Genomic DNA, 12,241 nt, shown 5'->3' on the forward strand with positions numbered 1-12,241 from the left:
GTGTGTGTGTGTGCGCGCACACGCCAGACGCAGGCACCGCTCAGCATCCTCCTCCCGCATCCCTCCTCCTGCTGCATCCATTCTCCAGGTACCACGGCCCTGGGCGCGCCGTCCCCGGCAGGGCAAGCCAGGGGCCGGACGGGGGCATCCGCCTGGACAAGAGCATGGCCCCATAGGTCTCTGGCTGGCAGCGTCCGGATCCTGACGGGTGAGAGGCTGGGGGCACGGCGGTCCCTGCATGTGCATGCACCGGGGGGGGCAGGGGAGACTGCAGGGAGAGGTCACTTTGCCCCCAGCCGGCTTGGCGGGCGGGGGGGAACTCCAGTGCTCCCCCGTGGCTGCAGAGATTGCAGAGGGGCTCGGTGCGAGGGCTGGAGGCAGCCGCGGCGATGTCTGCACCCCGGGCAGGGTCCCCCAGCCCCTCTCCTCGCGCCGCGTCACCTCCCAGCGGGGCAGGCAGTGCCCCGGCGCCAGGCAGGGTGCGGCTGCCTGGTGGTGCTACCCCCTCCTGCCGGCATCCCCCCACCATGGCCCCAGCCCTAGTGCCCCGTGGGGCAGGTGCAGAGGACTCTGGGATGGCTCCAGGGGCCTTTCTGTGGCCCCTTAGTGTCCCACCTGCTTTAACCCCTTTTTGCCCACAGGCCACGTCTGCTCCCAGCACGGCTTCTCGGGGCGTAGCCGGGCGATGCACCCCCAGCCCAACCGGGCCAGACCCCCCATCAGACCCCAGGGAGGTCTTCCAGTCTCACCTCCCCTGCAGCCACCGTCCCCAGAGCCTCCCGGGGCCGGGCAAGCCGCGGGGCCGCAGGGCTGGGCAGGTCGTGCGAGGCAGGGAGCAGGGCGGGCGGTGGCTATTCCCCCCGCCACGCTCCCGCTGCGTGCCAGAGGGTCCACACAGGGAAGCCGGGGGGGAGCCGAAGGGTTTTCACCCCCCCAGGAAAGGGCAGGAAGCTCCTCCAGCTGCAGGATGCTGATGTCACATGTGGTTCTGCCCCGAAGCAGACCCCCGCATCGCCAGCCAGGCCCCTGGGTAGCTATGGGGCACAGAGCAGGCCCCCAGCCCAGGCACGGAGCCACCTGGCTGCAGGGACCGCCGGCCTCCCCCCAGAGCCACCGGCTCTTTGCACCCAGGGCGATCCCAGCGGGGCGGGCCGGTGGGGTGAAGCCTGCAGCCCCCCCGCACTCCCAGCCCTGGAGACGCCCGCCACGTTGCTGGGTGCCTGACGGGGAGCAGACAACCCGAGCCGAGCGGAGAGGGGTAGAGGCAAGCCAGCCCCCGCCCCAGCCGGCTGCACCCCGGCCCCCTGTGCCCCACAAAGCCTCCTGGTTATAAGGAAAAGCCCCGTGGAAGGGGGGGCAAGGAGGCAGTAGGGGGTCAGCGCTGTGCGTGGGCCAGGGCACGGGTGGGGGGCTCTGGCTGTGCAGATGCAGCGTGGGGCAGGACAGCTCCAAGCCCCAGCCCTGGGTCCTCTGCCTGGGCAGCAGCTCAGCTGCCCCGTTCCCCCTAGATGCGGCCTGGGCCTGGGGGTCCCAAGGGAACCAGACCCCTGGGTGCCCGGCACGGTGCAGAAGGACGGACAGACGGACCGCCTAGAGCCCACGGCTCTGGGACACGGACGGGCCTGCCCGTGACTCTGCAGACAGACAAACAGCAGCGGGGAGCGGGGGCAGGACCTGCAGCCTGGGCTGGCCCGATGCCTGTGCAGGGGTGGGGCAGGGCTGGAGCACCACTGGCACATGCACATGCAGTCTCAGGGAGCCCCCGCCCCTCTCTGTGCCTCAGTTTCCCCTCTGTGGTATGGGGCGGGGGAGAGGGAGAGACAGGATCCAGCCTGAGCCCGTGGGCATCCGTTTGGCTTTGCCTTATCCACCTTAGGGCATTGCGTGGAGCTAGGCAAAGGGGGCACTGAAGCAGACCCCCATGGAAGCAGTCCCTGGGGAGGCCCCTTCCCACCCTGTCCAGGGGCTGCAACGCTGCTCTGAGCCCGGGACGCTCCCCACGCCCAGGACCTGCCGTGGCCGCGGCCTGGCCAGGCCCTGGGGAGAGGAGAGGAGCTCAGCTGGGAAGCACTTAGAAGATGTAACCCGCTAAGTGCTTCTCCTCCCCCAGGGACGGAAGGGATGGAGCCGCCCTCCTCCCGGCCCAGCGGCCAGGGGAAATGGCGCGTCGGGAGGGGATGGGCAGGAGCTGGGGGGAGGGGGCTGGACGCCTGCTCCATCTGCTGCCAAGAGGGCTGAGCGCAACCTTGGACAAGCCCTGCCATGGCACCAGCCCATGCCCAAATTTACCCTGAGAGGAGATCTAAAAATAGCCCCTCCCCTGCCCCGTGCCAAGGTCGAGGTGGCCGTGCCCATGCCAAGGTGAGCAGAGGCACTGGGCCCAGTCTGGTATCCGCCGGCTGGCACCAAGACCCCACTCCTCTGGCACAGCTTGGTCAGGGCTTGGCTCTTCCCCGGCCTTGTGCTGTTGCTTGGTCTCAAGGCACCTTGCCCTGGAGGCCGTGGTCACCGAGAGCAGCATGGAAATGGAAGCATGGGGTGGCGAAGAGATTTGACCGGGGGCACGCAGCACATCAGTGGCAGAGCTGGGGTGAGCCCGCTGGTCTCCAAGCCAGTGCTCCAGTCACTCTGTCTCCTCAGGTGCAGGGAGAGGAGCCTCGAGGCCAGTGAAGGGGGCTCAGGTCCAGGAAGGCTGGGAGCCGCTGGCGTCTGGGCCAGGCACGGGGCATGGAGGAGGCCCCTTCCCCCTGGGGCACCGCTCACTGGGGCCCATTGCTCTGATTCAGAGGGCTGGGAGTAGGGGTCCTGTCACCTTCCTCGGAGGTACTGCTGGGATATTGCTGCTGGGACTGGTGTTGTTGCCATGTGAGGGCCCGTCGCTGTTCCCAGGGGTGCTGTTACCCCAGTACTCTTGCCTGGTACTGGGCCGTGGTACTGCAGTACTCTGGCGTCGCACAGGGCCCTGCTCCTGCTGGTCCAGGAACTGGCACCAGGGCCGTCGTGCAGGGTGCTGAGGCCGTGCCTCTGGTACTGGTGCTGCTACACCGCATGTCTGTGCTGCTACTCAGAGTATAAGTGCCGTGACTCCAAGCGCTGGTGCCGTTACTCATGATGCTGGTGCCGTAGTTCAGCGTAGTGGTGCCAATACGTGGTGTGCTGGTGCCAGGCTTCAGAGCCCTGGTGCTGCCGATTGGGTGCTGGTGCATTGCTCCGAGCACTGGTACTGCTGCTGGGAGTACCGATGCGGTTACCTAGAGTACCAGCGCTGTCACTCACGGAACTGGGACCGTTTCCTCAGAGAGCTGGTGCTGTTACCAGGCGTACCAGTGCCATTACCTAGGGTACCGATGCCAGTCCTTGGAGTACTGGTGCTGTTACTTTGGGTCCTGGTGCTGCTGCTCAGAGTACTGGTGCTGTGCCCTGGGGTGCTGGTGCCATTGCTTGGGGTGCTGGTGCCATTGCTTGGGGTGCTGGTGCTGTTATTCCGGGTGCTGGTGCCATTACTCAGCGTGTCTGGTACTGTTACTCGAGGTGCTGGGACAGTTATTCAGAGCACCGCCACTGGTCCTTACAGTGCCGGTGCTGTTACTCAGGGTGCTGGTGCTATTACTTGAAGTGCTAGAAATACTGGTGCTGTTCCTTGGGGTGCTGGTGCCATTACTCAGGGGGCTCGTGCCATTTTTTGGGGTGCTGGTACTCAGGGTCTGGCACTGTTACTCAAGGTGCTGCTGCCATTACTTGGGGTACTGGAACTGTTACTTGGAGTACTGGTGCTATTACTTGGGGTGCTCGTGCTGTTACTCGGGGTGTTGGTGTCACTACTTGGGGTGCTGGAACTGGTACTCAGAGCACTGGTACTTGGGGTGCTGGTGCTGTTACTCGGGAACTGGTGCATATTACTCGGAGCGCTGGCACTTTGGGGTGCTTCTGCTCTCGCCTCTCCCTGCTCCAGCCCCCAGGACCCGAGTAACACACAACCTCCTGGTGCAACACACCATATTCCACCTCTGAGACCCTGCCCATACGTGGGTGTATGTGTGTGGGTGCACACCCATCATGCACGCCCCATGATGATACACAGGCCTATACACCCCTGTGGATGACAGTGAACTCACAAGACACATGTGCTTGCATGTTGCACAAGCCCTGACAGGTGTGTCAGTAGATATTCACACATGCAGGTATATCATGCAGGAACAGACATGTGGGCAATACACCCAGGTGGGCGTGTGACTATACATGCCCCAGTTTGCAGTAAGGCATGCACCCGCACTAACAGCTGTGTGTGTGGATCCATGTCCATGCACCTGTCTCTGTGTGTGTGTGTGTTCACACATGTGTGTGTGTAGCCATGTGCTGGAGAACATGTGCATACGCTTGTATGCACATGAGATGCTGCCTCTCTGTACATGTCCCTACAGGGCTGGAAGTCTCTGTGCACGTGTGTGTGCATGGGTGTGCACATATGTGCACGGGTGTCGGGGGGGTTCTCCGCCCACAGTGCACTGGACCCTCACGTCTTGCTGCAGGAGACGCTTCCCTCCGCGAAGCAGGGATAAAAGGCGCAGCCGGTGCCCCCAGACGCCCCGCGCTCCGTCACGAGTCCTGCGGCTGCGCCGCGGTGCGCTTCAGCCGCTAACAGCGTCCGAATGATGACCCAGCCAAGGGCTCTCCTGGCTCATCCTCCCACAAGGGGCCTTTGGGCCACCCAGGCCAGCTTCCCAGAGCCCCGCGCAGGTGGATTTGGGGGCACAGCAGCTGAGGCACATTGCTCTGGAGGCTGCTTTAGACCCGGTCTCCCCAGCCGCGCACGGGCCCCCGGGCCTGCAGCCTGCGGAGTCAGTGGGGGAGAGATGGGCTTCGGTTGGGCGCAGTCGCCAGAGCCGGGCTCAAGTGTCGTGAGAAGTGCAGGGAGTGGGTCCGTTCACGCGGTTTCCAGCCCCAGCTCTTGCTCTGACTGCCCAACACCAGAGGCCTAGGTGCACCCAGTGGCTTCTCCCCATGCAAAGTGCTTTCACCGTGCAAAGGAGCTGCCTTTGTGCCGTGGGAGGAGAAATAGCCCAAGCTCTCAGCCACCCTGGGTCCTTCTCGGATATCCCAGCCTCCTCTTCCGAAGGGGTCCAGCATAGGTGTCACCGGACAGTTCCCCTCCCTGCTCCCCTGCAGCTATGCGGGAGCCATCAGCCCTTCTTGCTGCAGCATCACCCGGGGCTCAGGTCTGCTCTGGCCCCCACGCAGCCACTCTCCCCAGCCTCCTGTCCTGTCCGATGTGGGAAGTTAGGGGTGTGGAAGTGCATTGGGCTGGGGTGGTCCTGAGCTCCCAGCAAGCCCTCCTTGGCCCCCTCCAGCAGCTTCGGTGCCAGCCGCCCTGCCCCCCGTTGGGGGTGCCCTGTTGCCAGCAGCTGTTCGAGGGCTGCATTGCCCCCTCCAGCAGCTCCTAATCCATCCAGCTGTGCTCTGCCCCGGACGGCGCCGCTCGGTACTGGGAACATCTGTGTGCTGCAGCTCGTAGACCACGGCGGAGCAGGCGCTGGGACGCGACTCTCCCGGCGCGGCCCTGAGCCGGGGGGATTAGCAGGGCACAGATCAGGGCGGCTCTGATCCGGAGTGGGGGTAGGCATGTGTGAGGGCATGTGCGTGCCGGTGTGCGGTGTGGGGTTTAGCATGGCAACTTGCTCGGCGTGTGCGTGTGTTTGCGTGTATCTGGGTTTGTACGTTACCGTGTGTGTGTGTGCGTGCATGCACGTGTGAGTTTGTATGTTGCCTTGCATGTGTTTGTATGTGTTGCATTTGGGTTTGCACATTTCCTTGCTCTGTATGTGTGTGTGTGTGTGTGTGTTTGCACGCGTGCATGTGCATTTGGGTTTGCATGTTGCCTTGCTCTGTGTGTGTGTGCGTGCGCGCGCGTGTGTGTTTGAACATTGCCTTATATGCATGTGTGTACATATGGGTTTGCACGTTACCTTGCTCTGTGCGTTTCTGAGTTTGCACATTGCCCTGTGTGTGTGTGTTGCCTTGTGTGTGTGAGTGTACATGTGTGCGCATGTCTGGATTCCCGCATGGTCTTGCTCTGCACCTGTGTCTCCCTCAGTGTGACCATCTACCTGCAGCTGTTTCCCAGCTGCACACACCCATGTGCAAAGGCATGTGCACACATGGGCCTTTCTGGGCCCGGGTGCCATGTGCACAGCGTGGCTGCGGGTGTGCTTGGGAGCAGCAGCCTGTGAGTGTCGGGGTGCATCTGTGTGGGACACGGACACACCCGTGGTGCCTCTCGCACGCGCACCTGGGATCCCTCAGACACTCCCAGCTGCGGGGATGGGGCAATGGGCCCTTTGGGGGGTCCTGGGCCAAGGCAGGCTGCATTCTGCAGGCCATGGGGTGCCGTTTTGTGGGGCTCCTGCCCCCCACCCCCCCAACCACCACTGGAGTCAGTGCAGAGCCCAGCAGGGCCCCGGCGCGTCGCTCACCTGCTAGATCCACGGCTGGGATTTGGGGTTTCCCTGGCAACAGGAGAGGAAATCGAGAGCACCCACAAGCAGAGCAGAGAGCGCGGGAAGCGGGCAGCGCTCCTGGGGCGCGCCGCAGCCTGGCAGCAGAGGGGTGGAGGACCGCATGTGCATGCATGTGTGAGCGTGCGGCTGTGTACACAGGTAGGTGTGTGCCTGCGTGCGTGTTTGCCTATGTATTCATATGCAGGCATGCACACACGTGTGCAAGTGCACTAGTTCATGCATGCAGGATCTGTGCGTGGCAGGCTGCTTGACTTTAAGCATTGCCAAGCCTTGGCTTTGAGGTAGCTGCATTTTGGGGTCGGGAGAGCAACTCCTGTCTAAAGAGTGCACCCCAGAGCTGGCTGCATTTCAGAGCACAGTGGGTGACACCTGTCCAGACAGCTGGTGGAGCCCACCCCAGAGCTAGCTGCAGTTCAGGAAGGGGAGAGGGACTCCTATCTAAATAGCTGGTGGAGCAAACCCCAGAGCTGGCTGCATTTCCGAGCTGGGGGAAGCATTGCTGTGCAGGGTGAAGCACTGCTGGGGCTTTGCTGACGACAGCACAGGGAGGACTCCTCTCTACAGAGCTGAGATAGCGCACCCCAGAGCTGGCTGCTTCTTGCTCCCCCCGCAGAGCCATGGGGGTGCTGCTGTCACGGCGGCAGACGGTGGAGCAGGTCCAGAAGGTCAGCCTGGCCGTGTCGGCCTTCAAGGACGGGCTGCGGGAGCGGCCGGCAGCCAAGCGCAAGGGGGAGGCGGTGGCAGGGCCGCAGCGGGGCACGCCGGAGCACGCCGTGCAGGAGGTGACCGAGGACGAGGCCGCCGGACCCTCGCCGCGGCCCGAGGCCAGCGCCAGCCGGGCGGCCTGGGAGCGGCTGCGGGACGGGCGAGGCGTGGAGCCCGAGGAGTTCGACCGCGCCAACCGCTTCACGCCGCCGGCCTTCGTCCGGCCCACGCGGGAGCTGGGGGACGATGAGCCGCCCGACATCAGCCTGGAGCGACGGGAGCAGGTGGGCTGTGGTGGGCGAGGGCACGGGGTGGGGACCCGAGCATGGAGCCCAGCACGTGGGGAGGGCCGCAGCCTGACCCCGCTCTCCTGCCAGGAGCATGACCCAGCTCTGCTCGCACCTGGGGGCTGCTGCGCCCCCCCGCGGCTGCTTTGCCCGGGGCGGGGGCCGCATTGAGCCCGAGCGTGCAGCCAAGGCCTGGCACTGCCCGCGGGAGCCGTTCCTGCTTGGAGAGGCTCTTCCGCCGGTGACAGGCGCCCGGATGGATGGCCGGCGTGGAGAGCTCCCCGGGGGCTGTCGCGCCTTGCTATGATCCAGCGCCTGGGCAGAGCTGGGGCAGTCCTTGCAGCGTCCTGCCAGGCTCCCCCAGCGCTGGAGCTGGAGGGGGGCATCTGCGGCACGGGCCCAGGCGGTGACACCCCCATGCCCGCCCGCGGCAGGTCACCAATGACGAGATGTGCGAGATCTGCGAGGTGTGGACGGCCGAGAGCCTGTTCCCCTGCCGGGTGTGCACGCGCGTCTACCACGACGGCTGCCTGCGCCGCATGGGCTACCTGCCCCAAGGCAGCGCCACCGAGCTCACCGAGACGGCTCACACCGAGACCGGCTGGAGCTGCTACTACTGCGTGAGTGCTGCACCCCATGGGGCACCCCCACCCCGTCCTGGGGGGTCCCCCCGGGCTGTGCCAGGCGCAGGGCAGCAGGAGCCCTGGTGTAGACAGCGCTCTGTGGCTTTCACCGCCATACCCTCCCTCCTGCTAGCTCCGCTACAGGGGTGCTATGGGGATGGAGACGGACACCCCAGCCCCCAAGGGATCCCCTGGTCTCTCACGACTTTGTTGCTCCAGACCCCTGGCCATGACAGTGGTGAAGAGGCAGCCCCCCGAGACCTGGCCCATGGCTGGTGCCTGGGGGCAAAGAGCCGAGGGGGGTAGGGGTGGCTGCTGCCCCGCACTTCTTCACCCCCATGCCCCCTCTCTGCCCCGTTCAGGACAACCTCAACCTGCTGCTGACCGAGGAGGAGATGTACAGCCTCATGGAGACCTTCCGGCAGTGCCACATCATCCCGGGTGAGTGCCACCCCCGTGTCCCCGTGTCCCCCAGCTCCAAAGCTGGGGACCTGCCTGCCCTGCCTGGCATGGCGCTGGTGGGTGCATGGAACTGCAACCCCTGCTCAGACCCCAGATAAAAGCTCTACTAGTGCCGACAGCCCCAGGGAGCGTCTCCCCTCCCTCCAGGGCTTTGGAGCACCGCAGCCAGGCCCTGCATGCATGCCCGTGCTGCATGCGTGTGTCACGCGTCTGCAATATGTAGAGGGGAGAAAAGCAGGTGCGAGGGTGTCTCCCAGGAAGCCTCCGGGACTCAGCTTTTCCAGCCCCCCATCAGCCTGCACAAATGGGGGGGTCCCCAAAGCTCCTCTCTGCAGCGGAGGTGCCCGAGGGCATGGGTGCTCTCGGGGGGAGCAGGGCACTGGTCCCAGCAAAGGGTGCTAGGGGAGGCAGGGTGCTGACAGAGCCTGGGGGCCGTTGCAGACACCTGCCTGACGCTGGACGGCTTCCTGGCCTACAAGCACCTGGTGCACAAGCGCCAGTTCGAGCGGCCCATGGGGGAGGCCCAGGAGGAGCGTGCCACCCTGCAGTTCGGCGCCCTGGACCCCGACAAGCGGGGCCACGTGGAGTGGGCCGACTTCCTGTCCCATGAGTCCATCCAGCTGCTCCAGAAGCTCCGGCCGCAGGTACAGGGCAGGGGCACAGGGCTGGGGGTGCCTTGGGGTGCTCAGGGTGGGACAGGTGAGTCCCGGGGCTAGGGAGGGAGCCCCTTGGACCAGGCTCCTCTGCTGATGCCAGGAAGCTGGGTCTGCCCCAGGGTTGGTGGGTCCCTGGTACAAGATAACAGCCTACTATTGCCACTAGTCAGTCCAGGCCTCTCCTCTTCGTGGCTCCGGTGCTGGGGCCCGTGGATGGACACGTCTGGGTTTGCATGCTGCCTTGCTCTGTGTGTGTGCATGTGTGCACGTTTTGCCTTGTTCTGTTTGTTGGTGCTTGCATGTTGCCCTGTGTGTGAGTGTCTGCCTTCCTCTGGGTGTGCATATGTGTGCACATCTGGGTGTGCATGCTGCCCTTTGTGTCCGTGTGTGTATGTCTGGGTTTGCACATTACCTGGCTCTGTGTGTATGTGTGTGCCTCTTTGCGTGTTGCCTTGCTCTGTGTGTAGGATTCTGGGTTTGCGTGTTGCCTTCTGCGTGCATGCATGTACATCTGGATTTGCACGTTTCTTTGCTTTTTGTGTGTGTGCATATCTCTGCATGTGTGTGTACACGTGTGTGTATGTATCTGGGTGTGTATGTGTGTGTGTGTGTGCGTATGTCTGGGTTTGCACGTTACCTGGCTCTCTGTGTGAGCATCTCTGCATGCTGCCTCGCTGTGCACGCACATGTGTGTGCATGCATGTGTGTGTGTGTCCAAGTTTTCATGGTGCCTTGCTCTGTGCACTCATGTATGTGCATGTCTGCATGCTCATGTTGCCTTGCCCTGTGCATGTGTGCGTGTGCGCGTCTGGGTTTGCATGCTGCCTTGCTCTTTCAGTGAGCCCACCTACCTGCACCTGTGTGTCCCAGCTACCCATGCGTGAGTGTGGAGGTGTGGGGACACGTGTGCCTTTCCAGGCCTGAGTGGCATTTTCACGTGTGCACAGTGTGGCTGTGAGCATGGCTGCATGCAACCGCCTGTGAGCAACGGGGTGCATCCGCACGGAGGACAGACACTCACGTGGTGCCTCTGGCACACACACCTGGCATCCGCCAGACCCTCCCGGAGGCACCGTGGAGCTGGGGGTGCGAAATAATACCCCTCAGGCCCTGTCTCTGCGGCATGGCATGGTACGGGACCCCAGGGGCCCCCGCCAGCGCCCACCCTGCCCTCTGCACCTTGCAGAACTCGTTGCTGCACCTGCTGACAGCCAAGGAGCGGGAGCGGGCGCGCGTCGCCTTCCTGGCCCTGCCCCGGGACCCCGACGGGAGGGTCAGCCAGGCCGAGTGTCGCCGCGCCCAGCTCGCCTGGTTCCGCAAGCATCCCCCCGACGCCCCGTCCTGCAACGTCAGGTCAGTGCCGCAGCGCCGTGACCCCCCGGCCCCGTCCTGCCCCCCTGCGCCAATCTCCCTGGTGCAGCTGGGTAGCAGCCGGCGCAGTGCCGGGCACCGGGTGCATGGCCTGCAGCCGCAATGCACCCTGTTCTCTGCAGCATCAGCCACGTGGGGCCCATGTCGGAGAGCAGCCCCAGCAGCACAAGCAGCAAGAGCCAGGACAAGGCCCCGGAGCAGGAGGAGCCCAGGTGAGTGCAGCCGGGGTTGGAGACGGGGCGGGGGGAAACCGGTGTTCCCTCTGGAAGACGGGCCTGGCCCCTTGCGGTCGTGGCACTGCCATCCTCACAGCCCTGCCGTGTGCAGCAATTTGCAGTCACCAGCCTTCCCTGAGGAAACCGGGGCATGGCGCCTAGCCCTGGGGAAACTGAGGCACGGCGCCATTCCCTGCAGCCGGTGGAGCACCTGAGGACTGTGCAGGGCCCGATGGCTGGTGCTGTAGCCGCCCAGCCCATGCAGCCAAGGCTGGTGCCCGTCAAGGCAACTCGCCCAGTGAGATGTGGCCGCATCCAGCTGTGCCTCGGGGCTGCCTGTCCGGACCCTGCCCCGACACTCACCCACTCTGATAACCTCGACCACATCCCTTTGCCCACCCATGCCTCGGTTTCCCTGTCCGTGCTGATGCTGGTAGAGGGCCGGGGCCGGAACCGGCTGCTCCGGACCACCTGGTGCATGCGTGCTCCCTGCGTTCCCCGCTCCGCCGGCCACGATCCTGACCTCCCACGCTCTCCCCAGCAGGCTCGTGGACTGGCCGACCTTCCTGGGGGAGAACGTGGCGTACATCCTGGCCGCCCGCCCCAACAGCCCTGCCGTCCACCTGAAGCCGCAGGCGTAGAGGCTGCCGGGGAGCGGGACGCCCCCCCAGCCCCGGGCGTTGAGGCCAGGCCGGCACCCAGCCGGGGGCGAGCCCGTTTTGTGTTAGCCACGCTCGCGGCCGGCCGGACAGTGGACGGCTCCACCCTGGACCAGGCCTCCTGCCCCGACGCCCACCGGGCTGGGGCATCTGGACCTGCCCCTGGTCCCACCTGCACACAAGTCAGCAGACTCCTGATTGGCTGAGAGATGGCCACGCCCCACCCCCACAAGCACATGGCTATGCACACAGCCCTGCTGCGTGCTGCTTTCCGATTGGCTGGGGGGAAACCGACCCATGCCGTTCATCTGACTTCTGATTGGGTGCCAGAGGGTAGGATGCTTACGGTTTTGCAGCGTTCCAGTTTCTGATTGGCTGGGAAAGGATCGAACGCAGACAGTCTTGCAGGCGTCTGGCTTCGAACTGGCTGGGAGAGGACTGAACGCATATATCCTGCAGCATGCTGGTTTCTGATTGGCTGGGAAAGGATTGAACGCATGGTCTGGCAGCTCCCTGGTTTTTGGTTGGCTGGGGGGAAACCAACCCATCACATCCATGCAGTTCATCAGACTTCTGATTGGCTGAGAGAAGGCAGGATGCTTATGGTTTTGCAGCATTCTGGTTTGTCATTGGCTGAGAGAGGACCGAACACACGTGGTCTTCCAGCGTTCTGCGTTCTGATTTGCTGGGAGAGGACTGGACCCGTAAATCGTGCGGCATTCTGATTTCCGATTGGCTGGGAATACTG

General features: G+C 64.3%; 1 protein-coding gene across 1 annotated transcript; it reads left to right on the forward strand.

Moving 5' to 3' along the window:
* The first annotated feature begins 12 nt into the window (after positions 1-12).
* Positions 13-11,783, forward strand: PHF24 (PHD finger protein 24). Its single transcript, XM_019531878.1, has 8 exons — positions 13-208; positions 7,129-7,504; positions 7,942-8,127; positions 8,493-8,571; positions 9,034-9,236; positions 10,435-10,601; positions 10,742-10,831; positions 11,376-11,783. The coding sequence occupies exons 2-8, from the start codon at positions 7,133-7,135 to the stop codon at positions 11,473-11,475; spliced, it is 1,197 nt and encodes a 398-aa protein (XP_019387423.1). The 5' UTR covers positions 13-208; positions 7,129-7,132; the 3' UTR covers positions 11,476-11,783.
* The last annotated feature ends 458 nt before the right edge of the window (positions 11,784-12,241 follow it).

The sequence above is a fragment of the Crocodylus porosus genome, unplaced genomic scaffold (genome assembly GCF_001723895.1).
Source record: "Crocodylus porosus isolate Cpor-Errol unplaced genomic scaffold, CroPor_comp1, whole genome shotgun sequence".
Taxonomy (NCBI): domain Eukaryota; kingdom Metazoa; phylum Chordata; order Crocodylia; family Crocodylidae; genus Crocodylus; species Crocodylus porosus.

Coding starts and splice junctions, on each gene's coding strand:
- PHF24 (XM_019531878.1), top strand. CDS start 7,133: ATGGGGGTGCTGCTGTCACGGCGGCAGACGGTGGAGCAGGTCCAGAAG. Junction 8,128..8,492: donor GCTGGAGCTGCTACTACTGC/GTGAGTGCTGCA, acceptor TGCCCCGTTCAG/GACAACCTCAACCTGCTGCT. Junction 10,602..10,741: donor GCCCCGTCCTGCAACGTCAG/GTCAGTGCCGCA, acceptor TGTTCTCTGCAG/CATCAGCCACGTGGGGCCCA.